Source organism: Mus pahari, chromosome 10 (genome assembly GCF_900095145.1).
Source record: "Mus pahari chromosome 10, PAHARI_EIJ_v1.1, whole genome shotgun sequence".
NCBI classification, from domain to species: domain Eukaryota; kingdom Metazoa; phylum Chordata; class Mammalia; order Rodentia; family Muridae; genus Mus; species Mus pahari.
In genome coordinates this window covers 116,412,536-116,438,075 of record NC_034599.1, presented here as the reverse complement: position 1 = coordinate 116,438,075, position 25,540 = coordinate 116,412,536, and the positions used below count along the sequence as shown (strand labels likewise).

At 42.7% G+C, this 25,540-nt stretch overlaps 2 protein-coding genes across 3 annotated transcripts in view; one reads left to right on the top strand and one right to left on the bottom strand.

The window, feature by feature from the left end:
* Positions 1-5,327, bottom strand: part of Ccr9 (C-C motif chemokine receptor 9) — a 97,651-nt gene extending 92,324 nt beyond the window's left edge. The window contains exon 1 of the mRNA XM_021206305.1: positions 5,072-5,327. The gene's annotated coding sequence lies outside the window, so the exon portion shown is untranslated. The remainder of the gene's footprint in view (positions 1-5,071) is intronic.
* The window catches only part of LOC110327371 (sodium- and chloride-dependent transporter XTRP3A), a 43,370-nt gene continuing 22,762 nt past the window's right edge, over positions 4,933-25,540 (top strand). Inside the window, exons 1-4 of one of the 2 annotated variants that reach the window (XM_021206301.2) lie at positions 4,933-5,093; positions 19,038-19,178; positions 20,840-20,931; positions 23,360-23,587. In XM_021206301.2, coding sequence (XP_021061960.1) covers positions 4,973-5,093; positions 19,038-19,178; positions 20,840-20,931; positions 23,360-23,587 — 582 coding nt within the window. In that variant the 5' untranslated portion in view covers positions 4,933-4,972. The remainder of the gene's footprint in view (positions 5,094-19,037; positions 19,179-20,839; positions 20,932-23,359; positions 23,588-25,540) is intronic. The other variant, XM_029542770.1, reaches the window with a different exon arrangement.

The following is a 25,540-nucleotide window of genomic DNA, read 5'->3' as shown; positions in this document are numbered from 1 at the left end:
AACTCACTTTGTAGACCAGGCTGGCCTCGAACTCAGAAATCCTCCTGCCTCTGCCTCCCGAGTGCTGGGATTAAAGGCGTGCGCCACCACGCCCGGCATTAGTATTTATCTTAAAACACAAAAAACAATAGCTTCGTATGCACGGTATAGTATCATAAATCTTCATTTTTTTTTTACTTTAAACAATTTTAATATGTATGTGTATGTTCCTGAGTGGTAGGAGTCCTCAGAAGTCAGAAGAGTGTCATATCCCCTGTTAAAGGAATTACAGACAGTTGTGAACGACCATATGGGTTTTGGGAATTGATCCAGGCCCTCTGCAAGAGTAATAAGTGAACTTGACCACTGAGCCAGCTCTTAATGCCCCAAGCCCTGAAGAACTGCATTTGTTTTGAAAAGTGCGTTGTATGCACCCCTTCTGGACTGTGCCTGATATTATGTTCTATTCATCCTCAGAAGGTAGATTTTCCACCTACAGTAAAATGCTGAATATTTTTATACTTAAGAGTTAAACTGTTTTCTAGAACCCAGGTATGCAAGGTCAAATTCCTCAGAACTCAATTATAAAAACCCTCAAAGCTTTGCAAACAAAGCTAAGGAGTTTGGACTTTATCTGTGGGGAACTGAAAGCTCTAGATGGTAGTTAGGTAACAATGGAAATCACCAGAATGAGCACGATTGAAAGCTATGTCACCATCATAAGTGATAGGGCAAGAATATAGAATTCTGGGACACACTTAGTGGCCCATACCCATGTACTCAGTCAGACCATGTCCCCTTCTTCTCTTCCAAAACACGGATAACAGGGACTGCAGGCTTTTGTGTCCTGATTGTGAAGGTACAATCTGAAGAAAGAGTTCTTCCATAAACCAGAGTAGGCTCCCCTTAGCACTAAAACTTATCTGAAAACTGCTTTTGGGGCTCCAAATACCCCCCAAAGAGAAACACCTCAAAGAACTGAGCTTGCTGTACTGCCCAATCCTCTGTATATGGGACATGTATAGGAATTTTGAGAACTTGTTTTTATTAAATACATTTATTATTGAGGACTAAGTGATTGTATAAATTGTCTAAATAGAATTAATACTTAGAAATCATTTCCAATCATTTATTGCTCTCTAGTATTAGCTAAGCTCTTTAGGCTACCTATATCATTGCACATGCATGGTGAGAATGCCAACCCCAGTGATAACCCCACGTTGGAAGCTCAAAATGGCCTAAAGTTGTGGTATTTACTCCACAGAAACTAACAAACGAGGGATTTTTTTTCTGCAGAAAGTGCATAAACATGTGCTAGTCCACCATCAGTATCCACACACTACATTACTCTCTCCGTGTGGAAATTCCCCACCACCACAGTCTGTGACTGTAGCAGCCTGTCACTCAGTGGATCTAGCCAGATTAGAGTTACAGGATGGCATAGTGAACTATTTGCGTTTACTTGGCCTGAGTGATTCTTTTTTTTTTTTTTAAGAATTTATTTATTTATTATGTGTGAGTACACTGTAGCTGTCTTCAGACACCCTAGAAAAGGGAGTCAGATCTCATTGCAGATGGTTGTGAGCTACCATGTGGTTGCTAGGATTTGAACTCAGGACCTCTGGAAGAGCAGTCAGCACTCTTACCCTCTGAGCCATCTCTCCAGCCCCCCCTTTTTTTTAAAGATTTATTTATTATATGTAAGTACACTGTAGCTGTCTTCAGACACTCTAGAAGAGGGAGTCAGATCTTGTTACAGATGGTTATGAACCACCATATGGTTGCTGGGATTTGAACTCCGGCCCTTCAGAAGAGCAGTCGGGTACTCTTACCCACTGAGCCATCTCACCAGCCCGGCCTGAGTGATTCTTTATACTACATACACCACAGAGAAGAACAGAGAGACAGATTCTCACACTCTGAACCTTACTTATTGGGCTAGCTTCACAAGGCAGGTAAGACCAGATACTGGTCTGGTTCCTGGATTAGGGAATAAAAAGTCACTGCCTTAATTTAAAAAAAAAAAAAAAATCACTGCATTAATCGAATCAACAAATTCTCCATATCAACTCATATTTCTGGTGGCTGCTAATTGTCCTGAGTATTTTTCTGAGGTATCCAGTTTCCAAATGTCACTGTGTAGCCAAGAACCCTGTAGAAAAGCTAACTTATGATACCAAAAACATACAAGTACATAGCTGGAAGCAGCAAACTATTGTCCAAATTATTCACCACCATGCTTATAGGCGGACCCTATACCAAGTGTGCTGGGGATGGTAGGATGGCTCATTTGGTAAACAGTCTGCAAATGGGCATGAAGATCTGAGGTTCAATCTTCAGCCCCCACATAAAAAGCCAGGGACAGTGGCACACGACTATTTCTCAAAATACTGAGAGGAAGGAGAATTTGGAAACAGGAGGGTCCCTGCGTGCATTGAGCATCAGCCTAGCAGAATCAGTGAGATACAGGATCAGTGAAAGGGCCTCAGGAGGCGGTAACTTCATCTGTTCATTGCTGAGACTTGCTTTGCTAAGGAGTTGAAAGCTCAAACATACCATCATGACCTTGGAGTCAATAATATTGTTGGTTTGGGGGTTTGTTTGGTTGTTTTGTTTTTCTTTGCTTTGTTTGTTTTGTCTTTGTAGTCCTGACTGTCCTGGACTCAACTATGCAAACCAGGCTGTCTTTGAACTCACAGAGATCCTCCTGCCTCTCAAGTGCTAGAATTAAAGGCCACCACTCCTGGCAGGAAAAGATTGTTTAAAATAAGACAAGAAAAAAAAAAAAAAGGTTAATAGATTTGTTTGTTGATTGTGTATGTGTGGGGGCGTGGGCTTCAAAACCAAAAGAAGGTATCAGATCCCCTAGAGCTGGAGTTACAGGTATGGTGAGCTAACAATGTAAGTGCTAGAAACTGAACTCTGATCCTCCAGTCTGCTTGGATTGTTTTTTGTTTTATTTGAAATATGGTCTCCTATAGTAGGCTGGCCTTGAACTTGCTATGTAGTTAGGGATGACCTTGAACTCTTGATCCTCTTTCCTCTACCTCCCATGTGCTGGGATTACAGATAATATGCCATCATATATACCCAGTTTATAGAAAGCTAGGAACTGAGCACAGTGTCTCATGCATGTTAGGCAAGTACTCTACCCACTAAGCTACGTACCTCTCCTACATTGAAGTTAAGAAATCTCTTTATTAGAAGATACTTAGGATGTGGAACTTGGTACACAAAGCAGACATAGGGCCCATAGCCAGAGCAGGGATGCAAATGCAAATCAGTAGAAAAACCCAGGAAAAACTGACCAAAGGGTTGGACAGAAATTTCAGATGGCCCAGTGAGCATATGGAAAGGTAGCCAACTTGTCAGGGAAGTCAAAAGGCAAATTGAACCATCAGCACACCGTCACAAGACTAGACAGAACTTTAAAAACAGAATGGTGGGGCTGGAGAGATGGCTCAATGGTTAAGATCGCTGACTGCTCTTCTGAAGGTTGTGAGTTCAAATCCCACGTGGTGGCTCACAACCATCTGTAATGTGATCTGATGCCCTCTTCTGGGACATCTGAAGACGGCTACAGTGTACTTACATATAATAAATAAAATAAATCTTTAAAAAAAAAAAAAAACAATGATAGTGCCAGTGAGATGGTAAGATCACTTGCTCTGACCTCCACTCATGCCATGGCACCCAATAAATGCTTTTTTTGTTTTTGTTTTGTTAAAAAATAAAATAAAATAAAACAAACTGTGGAATGACAGTAAAGATGCAGAGCAGCTGGGATTAATGAGAATGTGAACTGATATTCTTTGATGCCGCACATAGTCCCAAAGTTTCTAACAGTCCATCTACCTGTCATGTTAGAATGTTCACTTTGGTTCTGTTCATAGTAACCACAAACTGAACAACACAAACGTCTACCAACAAGACTGGGACTAGACATGGGAGGATGCAGGGGGGAAAAAAAAAAAAAAAATATATATATATATATATATATATATATATATATATATGCATGCTAAAGAATCTAGAGTTCCTTCCACTGTGTTGTGACTTTGCTTTGTTTACTGTTTTAAGGTTAAAAGAACCAGGATAGGTTGGGGCAGAATTTTTTCTATTACAGATGAAACAGGGTCAAAGATGTTAAATGACTTGCCAAGTCACAGAATTTACTCTGTGGTGGAATACAGACACAAAGATCCTACATCACTGTACCAAACTTTACCGAGTTAGGTTCATTTATATCTTCTTGCTGGACTGGGAAAAGCATGAGAAATCTTGGGTTTCCACCTAGCCTAGGGAATGAGAATCTCTAACTCCCATTGGCCTCATGGCAGATCTTCAAAACCTGATTCTACACACACTACAGATGCAGGAAAGGGGCGGTAGATGGAGACCCTTAGGTCTCCCATTTGTGCTAGGATCAAACTCAGGGTCTCAGAAGTGCTAGGGGAGTGCTCTGCCTCTGAATTTCCGCACCCACCCTCTCTGTGCAAAAGTCATCTCTCCTCTGGGAAGTCTTGGATCCCTGTCATTCTCTAGGACTTGTCTCTCTCTGCTTTACCTAAATTGCCTATGCATCACCGACTTAGGTGAACTAGGTGGTATGAATTAAATGAAATTACCCCAGTGGGTCAAAAGAAGCTAAGAACAAGTCACCCCGTGGTATTTAAACGTTCCCGTCACCTGAATGTGAGCCCTGGAAGGGTGTGGGTGCTGTGTTTTCCCGTTGCACAGCAGTGCCAGGCATATAGTATTGTCATCGATTAATCAGTAAGAAGTTGAGGAAACATGATCCTTTCCCCGAGCTCTGAAGTCCACACACAGGGCCAAGGAGGGGTGCCTTCCCCGCCGAGGCTAGGCAGGGTGGGGCTCACCGTTCCCCACTTACCGGCCTCGCCCCTCGCGCGCGTTAATGAGATTAGCAATTAAAAGGCGGGCGAGCGGCGGCCAGAGACCAGGCCCTGAGGAGGAGCAGCGAGCGCAGGACATGGAGAAGGCACGGCCTCAGTGGGGCAATCCGCTGCAGTTCGTGTTCGCCTGTATCTCCTACGCCGTGGGTTTGGGCAACGTGTGGCGCTTCCCCTACCTGTGCCAGATGTACGGCGGAGGTAAGAGTGCACAAGCGGGACCCGTCGGGTGCCTGGACACCAAGCGGCGGTGGCATTCGGTCCCGCGAGCCTCAGCCTCAGTTCTGTCCCGAACACCCCAGCTCGGCAAAGTGTTTGGTCCCATGCGCTTCAAGGGCGGGTGGCCCCTATGTCAGAGAACGCCGCGGCACGGGGACTTTCGCCCTAAGAAAGTCCCTCGCGGTTCTGAGTCCGAACTGTGGTTCCAGCAGGTGCAGGGCAGTGGCCGGCCGGGAACCTGATGTCCCGGAAGGATAGGTGCATTGCCCCTCTACAGAGGTGTAAAAGAGAGCAGTAAATTGTTTAACAGGAACTTGTCATGCAACTTGCAGTTCCGAAATTTAAGTCCCCGACCGCAAGTTGAAACACAAGTCAAAAGGATCGTGAGCGATTTCTTTTACTTTTTTCTTAAAAGGATTGGTTTGTAGATGTGAAGACTTAGTTTGGGCTTGGAATCGCAGGAGGGAAAAACAAATAATTCCATGCCCAAAGAATTTGTTTCTTGGTTCTGCTGTTTTGTTTTTATAAATGTTTCCTCTGACCTAGGGGAGAAACTGGGGGTGAGGGGTGGGACAGACACCTCACCCTGCACTCACTAAAGCAGGGAAAAGAGCTGAGAACTCTGGGACTGGGACTTTCCGAAGTCCAAGTACCGTTCTGGGGTCAGTATGGCATGAAGGAAGGAAGTCTCAGCATAAAAACCTCCCTCTTCAATTCCATTTTCTAAAACCTCATCTAAAGGAAAATGCAGCATACTAACAAAGACAGAAAATAGCATGGCTGCCGTCTTTTAATAATATCAAAATGTGAGAAACTTGCTAAGCCCTTCAGAAAAAAACATTGGTTCAGTAAGTTGTGGAACATCCACCCAATGACACCCTTGGCAGCCATAAATGTAAAGTTTAAATAAAATTTTATCTTAATAGTTTTATCATGTGATAAGTGGAGGCAGGTGAAGTCAGATTCAAAACTGTATAACATTTTTAAGCAGTTGTGCTTAAAGCCATTCAGAGGAAAGGAGAATGAAAAAAATATTTTAAAGTGTTATCAATAGTTTTCTGGGTGGCTCTTATTTACCTAACAGCATGTTTGTGTATACATGGGAGGAGAGATCTAATAGCATGTGTGTGTGTATGCGGGAGAGAAAGCTAATCAGTACATTATTTCTCAATATCAGGACAATGAAAAATATTAGTGTATTACAAAATTTATCTTGTTTAAGAAAATCTAACCCTCCCTCCTCCTGTCACTCCAGCCAGATCAAAATCAATTCAACAAAAGGTTACTCTATAGATTTAAAGAAACAGTGCATTCTTAATTCTCTGGTTTATTTTAATTTGAGGGCATATGCTATCACATGCTTCTAATGTTTCATAACTGACTTTAGAAAGAATTATTTGTCAGAGGCAGATTTTCACATCTTTGTGTGCTCAGTACATCTGTCTCAATACCTTCTTTATCCTGGGTCCATAGCTCCCAACCACCAGGTCAGGTAAACCACACTGTCACACGATTGCTTAATTCCTTGTTTATAATGGCACCATCACCTGAACAGTCTTCAGGGAGCACAAGTGAGGCTAAATGGTTTTGAAGTTGAATATGTATAAGGAGACCTTCAAGATAATTGGAAGAAGAAACCAAAGGAAATCTTGGGCTTGGTACAGTTGTGTAGCTGGACAGACAGGACCTGGAACTGAGGGTAGAATAGCTGAGAGGGGGTAGTTGCAGGTTAGACGGATAGCAAATGTTTCCAAAACAAAAAACTAAATTGTTTGTCCTGGCACAGTAGATATTTGGCCTTCTCTTAGTTGGTATTTCCACTTCTTTCTATGCAGTTCATCTTCAGCCCAGTTCCTAAGCTCTTGCCTGCTTCAACTGCACACAGGTTAGATGTCCAACTACCCACTAGATAGCTCCTCCCTGCCTTGTCTGCTCTTTACCTGGAGAACTTCCATGCTCCCCTCCTCTGCTGGTCTTTGTGACTTTCCTTACCTGTGAAGTCAAATGAGCATCTGGTCACAAACACTGGGAGCTTTAGAATTTTTCTCTCACCCTGCTCATCCAATCCTCCAGTGAAGCCAGAGGAACTATCCCCATAAAAATGTACTGAGTGAATAAGCAAGACCTGCAGTGAAGAGCAATAAATTCAGGCTGAGAAGATGGCTCAGTGGATTAAGCAGTTGCAGTGTAACCACGAGGATCAAAGTTTGGATACCCAGCCCAGCCCAGGTAAACATCTGGCAGATGTAAGAATCTACACACAGAAAGCAGGGACAAGATCCTTAGAACAAGCTGGGTAAGGTAGACGACCCATCAGCAAACTCTGAGTTCAATTGAGAGGTCTTACTTACTTCAATAAATAAAGTAGAGACTGAAAAAACAAGATGTCCACCATCAAATTTAGACTTCCACTAATACATGTGCACAGGTGCACATGTGAACACACACAGAGTCAACAATGAGGGATGCTGGTGGCACTTCCACTCAGTCTGGATCCATAGTAACAACAAGTTATTAATATCACCCCAAACCCAGGTGATCTGAAATCATACTTAGCTTCCACAGAGCTACAAGAGAAAAACTCTAGACTCTAGAGCAGTGGTTCTCAGCCCGTGGGTTGAAAACCCTTTAACAAGCCTCTGTCTCCAAACTTATTTATATTATGATTCACAATAGTAGCAAAATTACAGTTATGAAGTAGCAATGAAAATGATTTTATGGTGTTTTTTTTTTTTTGGGGGGGGGGGAAGGGAGTTACCACAACGTGAGGAAATGTAGGAAGGTTGAGAACCACTGCCCTAGATCTAGAGGATACAGATGTAAGGAAGCAAGTCAACAGGGAGCTTGTTGATAGACTGCCAAATACCTCACAGAATCAGACGGATTAGGATCCTTTCTGAGAGGGTTCTGTCTGTGACTGCTCCCTTCAGCCAGGCCTGAACAAAGAAGGTCAGTTCTGAAGACTATGTCCCAGGTGTCACCCTTCTGTCCGCAGCTCCACCTCCCACCCCAACACCTGCACCAAAGCCAAAACACAAAAACAAAACGGATGGTGAGGAATTTTACAAAATCCCCTCTTCAAAAAAGTCAGCAGGCCAAAGTCCAAGGTGTTAATTCCTTCTTGGATGCAAATGTGCTCAATACCAATGTGAGAAAACATACACCCACCAGTAGCTTATATAAATGTGTGTGTGTGTGTGCGCGTGCACACGTGTGTTTGTGTGAGTACGTGTGTCTGTGTGTACCTGTGTGTCTATGCATGCACATGTGCAAATGCGTGTGTGTGTGTGTGTGTTATTCAGATGCATATAAAATGCATGGAAGAAGAAAAGAGCAGTTGTGTGGCTGTAGAAAATATGGATTATGGGTTTCCACCTTCTTATTATTTTCTAGATAATGTAGGGGGAAATCAGAGGGCAATGTTATTCTCAAGAGTTAGTGCTCCATTCCTCTTCAAAACCCCCATTTCCCTCTGGAACAGGAAGTGAGTTCTTTTAGCCCCCTTAGTTCTGCTAACCCTAATTGCTCAAAATGTTACATCTTGAATGGATTATCCTCAGAGTTCTAAGATCTGACATTTTTTAAACAAATCCATTGAGTCTATTACTGCCAGTCTACAAACCATATTGTGGAAGAAGGGTCAGGGTTGTTCAAATGTCCCCATTATATCTGCTGTTGGGGCTTGGCCTGCCATACTGAATCTCAAGTCATAGCATTTGCTTTCTTTCCATCCTGGTATAAATGTTCCCACTGTAGCTGGCTCCAGAATGGCACGTACTCCCAGGGTGCAAGCCTGGAAAAAGGTGATGACGCTAGCTGGGTGAGCTGCTCTGGGAGGGCCTGTACACCACTGGAGTTAGGTGCTGTGGTGACCATAGCTCAAACCAGTATCCATCCTGGGCATGGTGCATACCAGTGTCCAGGAATGGACAGAAAATTGCCCTACAATGTTCACTGGGGGTGGGGTGGGGTGTGTGCATGCATATTCAGGCTGTCTTGTGCTGTTTCTATAGTTCTGGGTGGAACAGAACCTAAGTGTCAGAGGTCAGGCATTAAGCCTCTAGTTAGCACATATAATTTCCAAAATGAGCTTCTAGGTGCTAAGCCCTACGTTATGGTCTGGGCCATAGAGGAGCTTCAGCTGCTCTTGCCCAGTGTCTCCAGCATCAGTGACAACTTATTGCACTGGGTTTCTGGCATGTCAGTCAATCATGCTGTAGAGCATGTTCTACAGATGGTCAAGTCAGTCTTCACAGCACTCCTAGGTTTGGCCCTGTTTGTTACAGATGGAAACATACCCAGAAAAGCATAGGTAACTTCAGGATGAGTCACAACCCCTGTCTCCAAATGGGACTCGTTCTACAGAACTCTATGGCTTCTGTAAAAAGGCAAGACTTCCGTTTATGGTAGTCTCACATGGGACTTCAGATGAACATTGGAGGGAGTATGGCCAAAAGTTTGGGTGTCTTCTGGGTTCTTTTTTAAGGGTTCCATATATATCCCTTTTGTTCCAGCCCCTTCCCTTTTCTGCTTTTCTCTGAGTACACACTACAATCAATGTCTGATATCCTCCCTCTACTGTGCGTACTTCATGTCCTCATCGTCTCCTAGAAACCTTTTCCTCCCCAAATCAAAAATTCCCATGCAGCCCTCCTAGGCCCCTAGGCTAAGCCATACCTCCTCTGTGGTGACAGGTCTTACCTATGATGGAGTAGATAAATGAAAAGGCTCAGAGTCCATGTATTGGTAGAAAAGCCTCCATTCACCTTCTTGATAGAATCATCAGTAACTGTAATATATATATATATATATATATATATATATATATATATACATACATACATACATACATATATATATTATATGTATATGTATATATTATATGTATATATATGTATATGTATATATATATATATATATATATATATATATATATGCGTCCCAGTGTCCTACCCATAGAAGTCCTGACTGAGTTGGTCTAGATTTGAATCTAGAGAGTTTTAAAACCTCTATATGTGATTCTTTGCAGCCTGTAATCACTGTCATATATTTTGTTCTAAGCAATGAGGGTCAATCCCTAAACATTCATTGATTATCAGCCACAAGGTAGGACTTATTATGGGGGAGCTAGCAGAGATGAAGACTACACTGGGGCAAGAAGGGGCAAATGTATAAGCATCCTATGCACAGAGTAGGTGGAGCCGTTTACTAAAAAAGACTAAAGACAGACTTGATGTATGGTGGAGTCTAGGAAACCTCTAGCAATGACATCATTAAACGAGCACATCAGATAGGGTTGAGGGTAAAATACTCCAAGCTGAGTAAACTGTACAAAAGGCACAGAGAACATACTTTTGAGGGGAATGGCCAGAAACTCTGGGTGACTGTGATACATGGAGCAGAGACCTAGGCAATGGTAGGAGAGGTGAGAGGAGGTGAAGAAGCAGCCAGTATGTCCTCAAGGATTCTGGGTCACAACCTGAAGATCTTCACTTTTTACTCTTTCTGGCAAGGCCAGAGCTAAGTGGGAGAGAGGCATAGTTGTCACTATGAAGCCCAGCAGGATGGTGGCTCGGGATATACTGGGTAGTGGGTGAAGGGAGGGTGTTACCAGATAGCTCTAGAGAAAGGACTGGAAGAGAAATCCTGGAGGCTTTAGATCCAGGTCAGGGAGAATAAGAAGGGTTTCAACTTTCCTCACCTGTGCTTCTGCTCTTTGTTTCTAAAACACAGACCTGATTCCACCCCCCAGTGGGAACTTCTAGAATAAAGTGAGATGGGGTGAAGAAAGAGAATAAAGGAGTAGGATGGGGTCCTGTATTGAGCAGAACAGTGGATCTTCAAGTGGTCCCCAGCACAGCAAGCTGCAGGGTAATCTAGGATGTGCTTCTTAGATGAAGAAAGGTCATGCCTCAAGAAGGAGATGAGCTGAATGGACATTTGCAGGCTTGCTCTGGGTTTTGTAGAGGACAAAGGCATGTAAATGGAGGGAGACCAAGAGTCTGGGAACAGGAGTTGACTTTCTGTAAGTTACTAACTTTGAGTTCTCCCCCTCCCCCTCCCCTCCCCTCCCCCTCCCTCTCTGTAGGATCTCTACATATCATAGACTGGTCTTGAACTCAGAATTTCTCTGCCTCAGCTACCTGAGTGCTGATTATTCATCCTGCCTAGCTAGCTGCTGTGTGTGTCTGTGTCCGGCTGTCTATGCGTGATGGGGTACACTCATATATGCCAACACATGTGTTCAGAGGTCAAGTGTAAAGGTCAGAGGACAATGTTCAGGAGTTGGTTCTTTCTTTCCTTCATGTGGTTCTGGGAACTGAACTCAAGTCATCAGGTTTGGAAACAAGAACCTTTATTCACTGAGCCACTTTGCTGTCCTCTTAGGATAGGTCAATTTTAAAAGCAAAACGTCAAATGATATATAAAATGTGGTTCTAATTTTTTAAATAAAAATAGTAACAGTTATTATCTGGGTGGTAGAATCTTAGGGTTTTGTTGTTTGTGTTTTGGTTTTTTGCCTTTTTTGTTTTGTTTTTGTATTAAGGATTCAACCCAAGGCCTCATTCATATTAGGTACTAAGCTACATCTCTACACCCTGATTCTGTATTGTATTCTTCATATATTTCTCTATTTTCTAGAATTTCTACTCATACAATAGGTTATTCTGGAGCATGCAATTACTTATCTGTATAATTATCGCAGCAGTATCCTTATCTGATAAACCCAAGAATCTCATTGGAAAATTCTTTTCTGTGTGACATTTATTATCCATAGGGCCAAGTCCTTAGATTATGTTCTATATCTTTGAGACAGGGAAAGAGAGAGAGAAAGAGAGAAAGAGACAGAGAGAGAGGAAGAGGAAGAGGAGAGAAGGAAAAAGGAAAGAAACAATAAAAGGGAGGAAACTATTATAATCATTTTCAAAGCCATGTCATATTTTTAAAAAATAGCTCAAAATCACTATAGCTCAAATAGCTCTATATCACTTCAATAAAGAAGTAGCAACACATTTAACCATTTTCCAGTTGTGGAACCTAATTGCTTCAAAGTTTGACACTTTTATTATTGAGTAGTCATAATCTTTTAGTGGGAAGAGTTGGATCCATTTTATAATCATTATCAGACTATATTTGCTATTATTTTAAATCATGTTTATTGCTATCTTCCTGTTTGTTGCATTTTGATCTCTTATAAAATATATTTGCCTTTTTCTCACAAATGATCACAAGTTTAATTCTAATTTTGCTCTACTAGTAGTTAATTCAAATTTTTGGAAAAAATAAGTATCTCCTCCATCAGTTTCAAAAATTAAATGTTATCTTTGATATAACCCTGGGGAATTGAAATTTTTAACACATTGGCATTCTATTTTATGTCATTAGCACCAAGGGCTGAATGTCCAAAGAGTGTGAGGCCTGTATAGGTCACTGTTCTCATTGCTCTGACAATACCTGACAAAGGCAACTTAAGGAAAGAAGAGTTCATTTGGCTCACAGCTTTAGGTTACAGTCTTTCCTGACAGAGAGCACATGAAAGCTGCTGTTTTGCCTATTACCATCACCATTACCACATCTGTTTGCATCACACACACACACACACACACACACACACACACATACACTTACACACATGCACACACACATTCACACAGACACAGATGTACACACATACACACATGCATACACACACAGACACACACACATGTGTACACACACATGTACACACACACACTCATACACACAGACACATATGCACATGCTCACCCACACATACATGTACACACACGTGCACACACAGACACACACATGTTGGGGGATGCATGTTCACATGTTATCTACACCTATATGTAAAGATCAGAAGTTACGACTGTATCTCCCTCGATTGCTTACGTTAGTTAGTTAGTTAGTTAGTTAGTTAGTTAGTTAGTTAGTTAGTTAGTTTTTTTTGAGAAAGGATTTCTCTGTGTAGTCCTGACTGTCCTGGAACTCACTCTGTAGACCAGGCCGACCTTGAACTCAGTAATCCACCTGCCTCTGCCTCCCAAGTGCTGGGATTAAAGGCATGCACCACCACTGCCTGGCTATTTTTTAATTTTTAAAAACATTTATTTTAACTATGCTGTGTGCCTCTGTACCACGTACATGCCTGGTGCCCATGAAGGACAGAAGAGGGTATTGTATCCCCTGGAACAGAACTTACAGATAGTTATTAGCCACGACATGAGTGCTGGGAATTGAACCCATGTCCTCTGCAAGACCAACAAGTGCTCTTAACCACTGAGTCACATCTCTGACCTTATTTTTTGAGGCTGAGCTTACAGAACCCGGAGCTCACCAGCTCTGTCAGACTTGCTGGCCCGCAAGCCCCAAGGATTTACTGTCGCCTGTTTCAGTCTCCTCAGTGCTGGGATGGAAGGCATACTCAGTCTTTTCTGTGGGTGTTGGGGATCAAAACTCAGATCTTCACATTTATAGGACAAGTGCTTCACTGACTAAATGATCTCCTCACCCCCTCATTCTCCTTTCTATTCAGTCCAGAACACTAGCCCATATGTAGCATAGATGTTCATTTTTTAATTTTTGGGTTTTTTTCCCGGAAACATCCTCACTGACACATGCAGAGGTGTGTTCCTACAATGATTCTAAATCTAGTCAAGTTAGCAATGAAGATTAACCTGCTTAACCAGCGTAGTGCAGTCTGCTCAGCCTCTGCGAGGCATAATGCTGTATCATAACATGACAACCCTACATGTTTAAACAGAGCAACTCTACCTAGAAAAACCTGCTTTTATTTCAAAGCCACTCCCTCTATATTCCATTAATTCATTACTGCAGAGCCCGTGATCCAATCATCTCGCTAATCCCACGCCCACATGTCATTACCTATGAATTAAGGACTTGAGTTTCCAATGAGTGACCCTGAGGGACACATTCAAACCACAGAGTGCCTTTGCTTCTTATTCTTGTCCTTACCCCATTACTTGGCACATTTTAAAAATATAATCTGGGACTTCATATATGCAATGATGATTTTACTGTTAATATCATGTTTCTGGGGCTGGAGAGGTGGCTCGGTGGTTAAAAGCACTGACTGCTTTTCCAGAGGTCCTGAGTTCAATTCCCAGCAACTCCACGATGATTTACAACCATCTGTAATGGGATCTGATGCCCTCTTCTGGTAGGCATGAAGACAGCTACAGTGTACTCATAAAAATAAATAAATCTTTTTTAAAAAAATAATGTCTCCCTATTCATGAATTCCTTTTCTTTTATATTATTTTTTCCAATGAAATCAATATCATCATCATCATTATTATTATTATTTCATCATTTTTTTAAATTTTTGGTTTTTTGAGATTCTGTTTCTCTGTGTAGCCCTAGCTGTCCTGGAACTCGCTCTGTAGATCAGGCTGGCCTTAAATTCACAGAGATCCTCCTGCTTCTGCTGGGATTTGCACACCACTGCCCAGCTAACAGTATTTTTTTAGACTTCATTGTTTTACTTATTTATTTATTACCAATTATTGATTTTAGAACACAATCCACAATTGAGTTCTTTCTTTGGATTCTGTGCTGCACCAACAAGTTATTCTTTCAGGAATAGAAAATATGAAGTCTGAGACTATCTTTCCTTTTAGAACCATGAATGTGTTGTAATCTCTTTTGCTCAAATTTCTTTTTTTTTTTTTTTTAGATGTTTAACACTGTGAAGGAGAATTCTGCAGCTAATTTTATTAATTCTTAGGTATCCTCGGCACTTAAAATATCAGAAATGTATGCTATATTCTGTAATCTCAATCACACTATCAGAGGAAATTGTCTTACAGATCTTACTAATGCACATGTTCCAACTGTTGTGTCTATAGTGTTCTCTTTCCCTCAGTTCTAGAAAGAGTAAGGGCTCAAGCTTGTTGGCCATGCCTTGTCTGTTCTTATGATGTCCACCTCTTGATTCTTTTTCTGAGAGTTTCTTAATCATTTCCACTGTGTTTTTCTTTTTGTTTCCCCTGGGCTTTAAATTCAACCACCATAATTTTATATCTCTATTTTATTTTATTTGGTTTTTTGAGACAGGGTTTTTCTGTGTAGCCCTGGCTATCCTGGAGCTCACTCTGTAGACCAGGCTGACCTTGAATTCACAGAGATCCATCAGCCTCTACTTCCTGAGTGCTGGAGTTGAAGGCTGGCTCCTTTTTTGTCTTTATGAAACCTGCTTTCTTCTACACTGTTCTTCATCATTACGTGATGATACCCAGTAAACATAAATCCTGCCTGATTCCTTCTCTTCTTCACAGCAAGCCCATTTCAGAGGTGACATTTATTCTAACATTTCAGAGGTGACATTTATTCTAACATGCCGGTCTTTTGTGTTGATCTACAGTGTCTTATCAAAAGTTCAAAGAGTTCCTCTGACTGCCTATCCTTACGGATAGACTTTCTGTGTCTGATCCAGGGGGCACACAAGTAAAGTCGAAGGAGGTTAAAATAGTTCTATGTGAATTTTTAGGCTGTTTATTTTGTTTGTTTAGAGATCAGAGGCCACCTTTTGAGACTCAGTTCTCTCTTTCCACCATGTGTGTCCAAGGACTCAAACTCAGGTCATCAGGCTTGGTTGCAAGCACCTTCACCTACTAAGCCATCTTGCTGGCCACAATGTGAATTTTTTAGATGCTCTGTTATTAGCTATATGAGTAACTTTCAAGACATTTCCACCATTATCCTCCAGTAATATCTTTATTGTGTACCCCTCTAAATAGAGCCATTAGTGTAGGGCCATTATCACCAACAATCTGTTGAGGACTACTCTTTGACAGACCCTTTGTTAAGAGCTAAGGACAGTGATGATCTAGAGCCTGGCTCAGGGCTCTGAGCCAGGGACCAGTGACCACAGAGGGAAAGAAGTCCTCAGAGACCAAGAAGGGAGCACAAATTGCATTTCAAGTGTAAGGATCAAGAAAAGAGTGTTTGACCAGGTAAGAGATTGAGGGATAAAGTACGGTAATCTCTGACAAAGCCAGGGGGACACTGTAAGCTGGGAGCCAAAAGACCAGTGTGGAGATGTAGTGCTGCATAATACAACCCTGGTAGAGGTATATCAGCAGGTCTCAGGGAGGCAAAGAATAAGAATCACGTCACTTCCTCCCAGCTGCCCTGTTACTAAGCATTCCACTCGCCCAAGCTTACACAGGAGTACAGGTGTCAGGGATGTTGGCAAAAACTGCCCATATGTGTTCCAGGTGTCTGTTGTACTTGACAAATCACTTGAAAATGATAGAATATATGACAGGCAAAGAAATGATAAAATATAACTAATGCACCAATCACTGTTTTAGGTAAGAATCCTTGGCTCGTGTAAAATGACTACACAAAAGAACATGAATGTAATAGCTAACTGGTCTCAAAATTCTCCAAGTCAAGTTCAATGCCTATAATGCAGCATTTGGGAGGCTGAGGCAGGAAAATGCCAGCCTAAGCTATATAATGAAACCATGTTCTAAAACAAAAACAAACAAAAAGCATCTCCTCCAAAGTATTGTTTCAAATAGAAGAGTTCAGTTCAGCAGAGAAACCTAGCAGCCACCATATAAGCCATGTAAAGTCAGCATTGCCAAGAAGGAAGAAATGGACATCTTGTACCTCTGAAGAAGAACACCAAGTCACTTCAGCGTTTCTGCCAGAACCTCATAAGAGACACATTCCACACAACAGCTCTCTGGTAAACTTCCAAAGAATCAAAAACAAACAAATGAACAAACTAGGAGAACTTAAGACTAGATCTGAAGATCTATCTGGCTGCATGCTGGGTCCTGCACTTGGAAACTGGTGACATTTTAGGAAGTCTGTATAGTAAATGACCTGGTTTTGTTAATTGCATTGGGAGTCAGATAACTTTGCTTTTATGGAACCCAAGTGGAAGTACTGAGAAATAAAGGGGGCAGGGTAGTGACTTATAACAATAATAGTCACTTCATACAGTGTGGGACTGAAATAGTTGCTCTACTTCATCTGGCCCTGCTCATGTAGCTACAGGCCCTACACTAGCATTTGAGGTAGGGACCCACAATTCTCCAGCATGTAGTCTCTGATCCTGCAAGGACTCCCATACATGTTGCCTACTGGCCATGAGAATGAAAAAATGCAAGGCCTTGGAACACAAGTGGCTTAAACACACACACACACACACACACACACACACACACAGAGAGAGAGAGAGAGAGAGAGAGAGAGAGAGAGAGAGACTCCAGTGTTCAAAGCACTTTTCGAAGGCCAACCTAGAATCAGAGGGTTGGGAGAAAGAACTCCCCTCTTTGTAGGAGCATTGAAGAATAGTGATCATATTTAATTCACCAAGTATGCTCCTTGTAGGTTCTTTCCCTCTGATGCCAAAGTCTCCTTGTACATCAGAATTTTTAGATCATAGAGGCATGGGAGTAGTTCATTTAGAAGAGGGTTAGTCAGGAGACTTATTTCAAAGCAATTGCAAAATATTTTATATTTATATGCAGTAATTTTCTCTTATCTCATTGTATAAATGTGCACTTTCTTAGTGAGTTCTAGTTTTTAATATCTCCTGATAAGGCCATTTGCCATTTGCAGATACTATTCTGTTCATGCGTTAGAAATCTGATCCCCACTCAGTAGTGTTCAGAAGTAGGATATTTCAAGGTGATTAGGTTATTAGGGTTATGGTCTGCAGCATAGATTGTAGTAATCACAGAAGTTTGTTATAAAAATTGAGTGCACATCTCACTATCGCCCCCTGCTGTGCTTGCCTACACTAAGAAAGTATCCACTCAAAGCCAGCACTGTGCCTTGCTATGGTGCTTCTTCTGGAACTAAGAGCCAGTACATTGCCATTCTTTATAAAAGACCCAATATCATGTATTCTGAGATGCAACCGAGTACACTACAGTGTGTTGTTTGGCAGAATGTCTTTCAGTTTTGAGATTCCTCTATCACACTTTCTCAGGTGTGTGTTTTATACATACTTTCTCCAAGTCCGAAGTTGGTCTTTTGTTCTTTTAAGTGTTGTTCAAGGGGGGAAAGTGTAACATAGTTCAGTTTATCAACATTGCCTTCCAAACATGGTGTGGTTGCTTTTGCATTTAAAACATCTTTACCTAACCTGAAGTTTTAAAGATTTCTCCTATTCTTTAAATTTTAAGCTCTAGATAGTAAATATAGGTCTATGATCCATTTTTATATTTTTGTATAAAATTTGTGATGTGGATTGATTTAATTTACCTGAATTTTCAATTGGTTTAATGTCTTTGTCAAGAGAATTACAGAGCTCATTTGTCTGAAATGTGTTATTGGGGGTTGGGAGGGTGATGTAAATGACTGCTGGGCAGTATGAAAAAAGTCCCCAGTCCCACTTGACACCAAGCCTTGGATTTACACCTGACACCAAACAGTAGTCAGATGAGTCCTGTGACAGAGACAAACTGACCATGGGACTCACTAGGCCTGCTGTGGTTACTGTTGGACATCTTAGGGTAAAAATTAAGATTAGTTTATAACCTCTGAGGCTTGTACTATACTCCATACATCTTGTGGGAACATAGCCTTTACTAAAATGGGTAAATAGATTGATGTGTAGACAGATCAAGGGAAAGAAGGAAGAAAAGAAGAAGATGAATGGATGGAGGATGGATGGATGGAGGGATGGTTGGATAAATGCATCAATGGTCAGATAGATGGTGGACTGATATATAATGAGAGGAATCATAAAAGAATGGGTGTATGGAAGGAGGAAGACACTTGGGCAGAAGAATGGACGTTCAGTGGAAATCTCTGAGGGGAGATGGATGGGGTAGAGGGAGGTCTGGATGGGGAAGGTCAGGTGATATAAGCACAGTTGCACAGAGGTGGGGCAGTGTAAGGCCCATCTGTCCACGCTGACCTGGATTCTCCTGTCCACAGGGAGTTTCCTGGTCCCCTACATCATCATGCTCATTGTGGAGGGGATGCCACTGCTGTACCTGGAGCTGGCCGTGGGGCAGCGCATGCGGCAGGGCAGCATTGGTGCCTGGAGGACCATCAGCCCCTACCTCAGTGGTGTTGGTACGTGGGATATTTTTTCAGTTCCTGACAGATTCATGTTCCTGGGCATCACAGGTGTGCAGGTTGCTGTGCATGAGCAGGACCTGTGACTGGGTGGACTGACAGCTCAGGGAGGACTGCCATGGAACTTGGGTAGGGAGGGCCCTGGATTCTAACTCCCAAATACAGCCCCTTGGGAAACTCCCACTTCAGGGCATCTCCTCTCTGGACCTCACCTTGAGATTCTGTGAATGGTTGGACATAAATTCCTGATGCAGAAACATTTATTCAATCCCAGCCATCTACCATCTGGGAATGTAAACAACTGTCCCCTGCTTAATGTGTGGTACTGACATGGCAGTGTGTGAGCTCATTTCATCCTCACTACATCATGTAGGAGCTGTGAGGCACCATAAGTGGCCAGAAGCCAAGGAACCTATACATACAGGGTGTGCCCCCTTCCAGAATGTCCTCCAGTCACTGTCTCCCGACACCTCCAGGATGTGGCTCTCCTACTTTGTAAAAGTCCAGGACCCAGGGCCATCAGTGGCCTTAGATGTTCTGTGAACCTTTGTGCCCCAGAAAGGGGAGCAGGCAGGAAGGCTAATGGTTCAGGAGTGCAGAGGGATCAATTTGATGTGACCTAAAAGCTTTAGAAGGAATATGTCAGGGGCATTAGGAGTCATCTTCAAAGTGCCTCCTCACTGTGAAGAGCTATAAAGGCCACCACAGAGTATACTGAGGTAGCACAGTATGCTGCACATTTGAAAAGCAATGAAGGCTGCCTGGCCTCTTGGATACTAACTCCTACTTCCTGGCCAGAACTCCCAATGGGGTAGAGAGAGCTGCTATGTAATGACTTTGATACTACTATAGACCAGCAAACCCAAGGTCAACAACTCCATCCAGGTTATATGTGGGATGGCAAGGACTGGGGATGATACTCCTGGGGGCCAGTGTGAGTTCACTTTATAGTAACCTGATAGCAATCTCTCCCTTTGTTCACAGTGCCTCTGTGGGACCCTCATAGGTCAGACCAGGTTGGAGGGCAGGGGTTGTCCCATCCACATCTCACACTCTTGCTACATGGATGGATTGGGTGCAGTGACTCAACCTCTAAAAGGAACAAGTATCGCATTAGGCATATGGTTGGCACTTCTCCATAGCTCTAATAGGTAGCTTTTGAAAATCTCTGAGCTTCAGTTTACTCTTTGAAACCAGGACAATATTGCTGTGAGTACTAAAGGCACAGAAAGTACTGAGCCCAGGACCTGACACTTACCTATCAAAAAACTGTCAGCCAGGCGTGGTGGCGCACTCCTTTAATCCCAGCACTCGGGAGGCAGAGGCAGGCGGATTTCTGAGTTCGAGGCCAGCCTGGTCTACAAAGTGAGTTCCAGGACAGCCAGGGCTATACAGAGAAACCCTGTCTCGAAAAACCAAACCAAACCAACCAACCAAACAAACAAACAAAAACAACAAAAACTGTCATTAGTTTCTCATTTCAGATGATCAAAGATTAGGGTAATAACCTCAGAAGAGGTTATAGGTGTGATGTCAGGTCTAATGAAACCTTAAGAAAAAGTGATCCTCTCTTGGGATGTCACCAGAGTTGTCATTCAGGTGCCACTGGCTAAGTCACAGACATCTGATCTTCAGCTTGGCCCTTTGCTTGCTCACAGGTGTTGCCAGTGTTGTGGTCTCCTTCTTCCTCTCCATGTACTACAATGTCATCAACGCCTGGGGCTTCTGGTACCTCTTCCACTCCTTCCAGGTGAGCTCTGTCCAGAGCAGAATTAAAAAAGGGCAGAAAATTCAGGGCCAGGTGGGGAGTTGGTTGAGGATAAGAACACCAGCCCATAGGAGCCCTCTCAGTGAGGGGGGGAGTCACACAGCTGGAACCAAGTGGGGACATCAGAACCTGTGTGTATGTGCACAGTTCTCCAGAGCAGCTCCACAGCTTTCACTAGAATATCTACAGGAAGTGTCCTGAAAACATTGCAAACCATCTCATGACAGACTCGGAAGAGAATCTGTGGCAAGGACTTATGGGGATGGTGTCACCATTCCAGTAAGTCTGAAATGGTTATTCATAACCTCTTGCCCTGCCCCACCTCATCCCTCTGTCCTGTCCCCACCTCATCCTTCTGTCCTGTCTTCACCTCATCCCTCACTCCCTTTCTCTCTTTCTCTCTCTCTCTCTCTCTCTCTCTCTCTCTCTCTCTCTTTCCTTCTTCATTCCTTTCTTCCCTTCCTTCTTTTCCTTTCTTCCTTTCTTCTTCCTTCCTTCATTTCTTTCTCTCTTTTTTGTTGCTTTGTCTTATGTTTTTGAGACAGGGTTTCCTCTGTGTAGCTCTGGCTGTCCAGGAACTTACTCTGTAGACTAGGCTGGCCTCAAACTCACAGGAATCTGCTTGCCTCTGCCTCCCAGGTGCTGCAGTTAAAGGTGCGAGCCTATACGAGCTATTTCCTTCCTTCCTTCCTTCCTTCCTTCCTTCCTTCCTTCCTTCCTTTCTTTCTTTCTTTCTTTTTTTTTTTTAAAGATTTATTTATTTTATATACTTGAATACATTGTGGCTGTCTTCAGACACTCCAGAAGAGGGCATTATATCTCATTACAGATGGTTGTGAGTCACCATGTGGTTGCTGGGAAATGAACAATCAGTGTCCTTAACCACTGAGCCTTCTGTCCAGCACCAGTAGGAGCTATTTCATTTTCAACGACAAACATTTTAAACAGTGCATTATCCAAATTCTTACCACTGATACTTTGGAAGGGCCTAGGCATTTTGGGAAATAGCTAGAAGAACCACAGCTCCACACTGAGAGCTGGCCTTTGTACAGATAAGAGGTCTTCCTCTCCACCATTCGCATTCCATTCTTCCCATCAACAGCCTTTCACTCTCAGAGACCCTAACTCTGCTGACCCCACACTCCTTCTAGCATCTGCCTCCATCTCAGCCTTTTCGCAGATGGAAAAAGAAGAGAAGGATCTAGGAAATGCCACTTCACTATCTATATGCATTCCATACATCACAGGTTGGTAGACTTCCTCTTACCCACACCCCAGTGAGCTCTCTTCCAAGGTCACAGGATAATGACACAGCAGACCTTCACTTACACTTGCTATGGACCAGGTCTGTCCTTGGTACACATAAATCTACACTCACATGAATCATCAGAGCTGAGAACTTTTGTCAGGTCCTACAAACTACAAGCTACTTTACAGGATTCAACTTCATGGGAGGGGTCCTTTTCAGCAAGTGCCTCCAGCCATGCAGATGCAGGGGTGCTATCTTTTCCTTGTGATGAAGATGAGGGGAGACAAGGACTTCAAGTTTCTCACATAACCTAGAGCTTCTTCATGCAGCATGTACATTAAAAATCTGATATTCAGCTCATCCCAAGCAAAAGATCCTGAAGATCTTGGGTACAGCCAAGGTATCCTCAGGTTTGCAGCCAAATATGTGAAACAGAGTGGGCTAGAGTTGCCTCAGCAGGGGCCTGAGAATGGACTACATGTCCTGCTGGCTAGGCAAGGCAACTGAGCTCTAAGTCTATGAGGGCTTCTGTAATTTGGCTACTGGTTCTCACCGGTATCTCCTTCCTCTCCATCCAAATGAACTCACCATTCCAAGAGTCTCATCCAAGGATTGGTTGGTTTAATTTTTTTTATCTTCTTTTTAAAATATGTATTTATTCATTTTATGTGTATGGGTACTTTGTGTACCACATGCATGCCTGGTGCCTGCAGAGGCCAGGAGAGGGTGTTAAATCCCCTGGGACTAAAGGTACAGATGGTTGTGAGCTATCATGTAGGTGCTGAGACTCTAACCTGAGTTCTCTGAAAGAACTAGTGAGTCATCTCTCCAGCCTACAACTATAAGGACCCTGAAGGGCTAAGCCAGGAAGCCTTTGCTTCACTGTACTCTGTTGCTCAAAGCAAACCAGACCAGCCCAGATATACAGGACAAGGCATAAAGCCTGCTATCAGAGCCACTTCCTAGCATCCTACAGACCAGCCCAGATATACAGGACAAGGTATAAAGCCTGCTATCAGAGCCACTTCCTAGCATCCTACAGACCAGCCCAGATATACAGGNCAAGGTATAAAGCCTGCTATCAGAGCCACTTCCTAGCATCCTTCCCAGACCCTTTAACTTTCCCTTTAACTGTCTATTGATTCTCACTTCATTCCAAAGGATCCCCTGCCGTGGTCTGTCTGCCCACTGAATAGTAACCGCACAGGCTACGATGAGGAGTGTGAGAAGGCTTCCTCAACACAGTACTTCTGGTACAGGAAAACACTCAACATCTCACCGTCCATCCAGGAGAATGGAGGAATCCAGTGGGAGCCAGCGCTGTGCCTCACCCTGGCCTGGCTGATGGTCTATCTGTGCATCCTGAGAGGCACCGAATCTACTGGCAAGGTGGGTCAGGCATTGTGGTGGTGCTGGATCTGTGTGGGTGGATGAGTAGCATCTTAACACTGGTCAGTGCCAGGGGCTGTCTCTTGCACTTCAGAAGTAGAGGCTTACTGGGTCAGAAGGCACGGATGGTGTTGCTGGCATGTTCCTCTACTAGCTGACAGAAGTGGTTGAAGTTGTAACACTGAATCTGAAGTGAGAGACTGCAGCCAGCTTTCAAACTCAGCTATGCCAGGGCGTTTTATGGAGAGCTTTAAACATCTGACAATTCAGTCCTTCCCCCCTCAGATGCCAAAGCTATTATTATATGGAGAGACCTCAGCATGGGCAGATTTCATTGAGTTTAATATGTGGTTGGATTAGAGGTTCCATCTCGAAGTGCTCTCAGTGACTCAATGACATCTAGAACTGTTGGATTATTCTTTTGGCTTGGTTGTTGTGTGTTTGAGGTTTTCATTTTTGTTTTGGCTTTTATTTGAAAAGTGTCTCCTTATGTAGGTCAGGCAGGCCTGAGATTTACTATATAGCCCAAATGGCCTCAAACTTAAAGTGATCCCCCTGCCTCAGCCATCTGAGTGTTGGGCAGACCAGAGATTTACCACAATGCCTGGCTTAGGCCTTTTGTCTACCTAAGCCCCTTCTCCCTATCGGATGTCCAGGTTTCTTTTTACTGTAGCTGAGTAATACTAAAGAATCATAACTAAGAAAATCTTTACTTGAAGATATTACATTATTCTTTTAATGGAATCATAATTTTAATTTATTAACACACTACTACTTCTGTATCTAGATGACTGGGGCAGACTGATCCACAGTTTTCTATTCTTCCCATACTCCCATCAGATTTTAAAATTTATACTATTCTTTCTTACAAATGTTTGGTTTATTTATTATTAGTGTGAAAATACGTGTACATCATAGGCAAGTTTCTGAAATGTGTTCTCTCTTTTTATTGTGTCTTAGGAAAAACAAACCCAAAGTCATCTGGCATGCAATCAAAGACTATTTACCCATTGACATGTCTCCTGCCACCCATAGGTTATGATAGTCTTCATCTTCTATTTTATGAAGCATTTTCATAAAATTGATTCTATTTTCCTTAAAATTTTGTATAAAAATAATGAGGCTATTTAACATTCAAAAAAAAAGAAAGAATCAAAGAGCCCAGATGCTCTTTCCCAACTGAGCTCAGCCTTTGCAGCAACAGCTCTGTCCCAACCTAGACCAAGGATGATCTAAAAGATCTAAGGGTGGTGTCTATAACCTCAAAGATTAAAGCAGAACTTTCCTGTCCAGGCCTCTTATAATTGTGAAATTCAGCAGTCCTTGCACATGATGATATCAATCTTCATCATCTATTTTCTCTGCTGATGCTATGACCCTCTCTCTAACAGAACTGCCCTTCAGCTCCATGTATAGGGAGGGCACTGGGCTTATTAAAGTGGCTGCCTTTTCCTTCTTTGTTAAAATATCTTTTATTCTCCTCAGAATTTTTAGTTATTGATCAGAAGTTATTTCTCCTGATGGTCCACTGGGTGGGAGAGGAAAATTCCAGAGCTTTCTCTGAGTGTCCTCTAAGCCCCAGTGTTATAGACTTGGGCTAGCCCTCCCCAACACCCCTGAGTTTGTTTCACACAAGGCCAGAGGACCCTTTCCATTTGCATCTCTATCTGATTTGATGTATTAAGTACTTTAGTATGTTTATTAGTCCCCTAAATGTGTAAGAAGCCATGGTAAACATACCCTACATTCTCCCTGGTATCCCTCTGACAGTCTTAGAAGTTCTTGAAATATGGAGGAAATATGCCAAGGAGGAAATGGAAGACTGAGCATAATTTAAGCACATCAAGACATGGGTCACCCAAGGAGCTGAAGGGGGCTGCAACCCTGTAGGTGGAACAACAATATGAACTAACCAGTACCCCCTGAGCTCGTGTCTCTAGCTGCATATGTAGC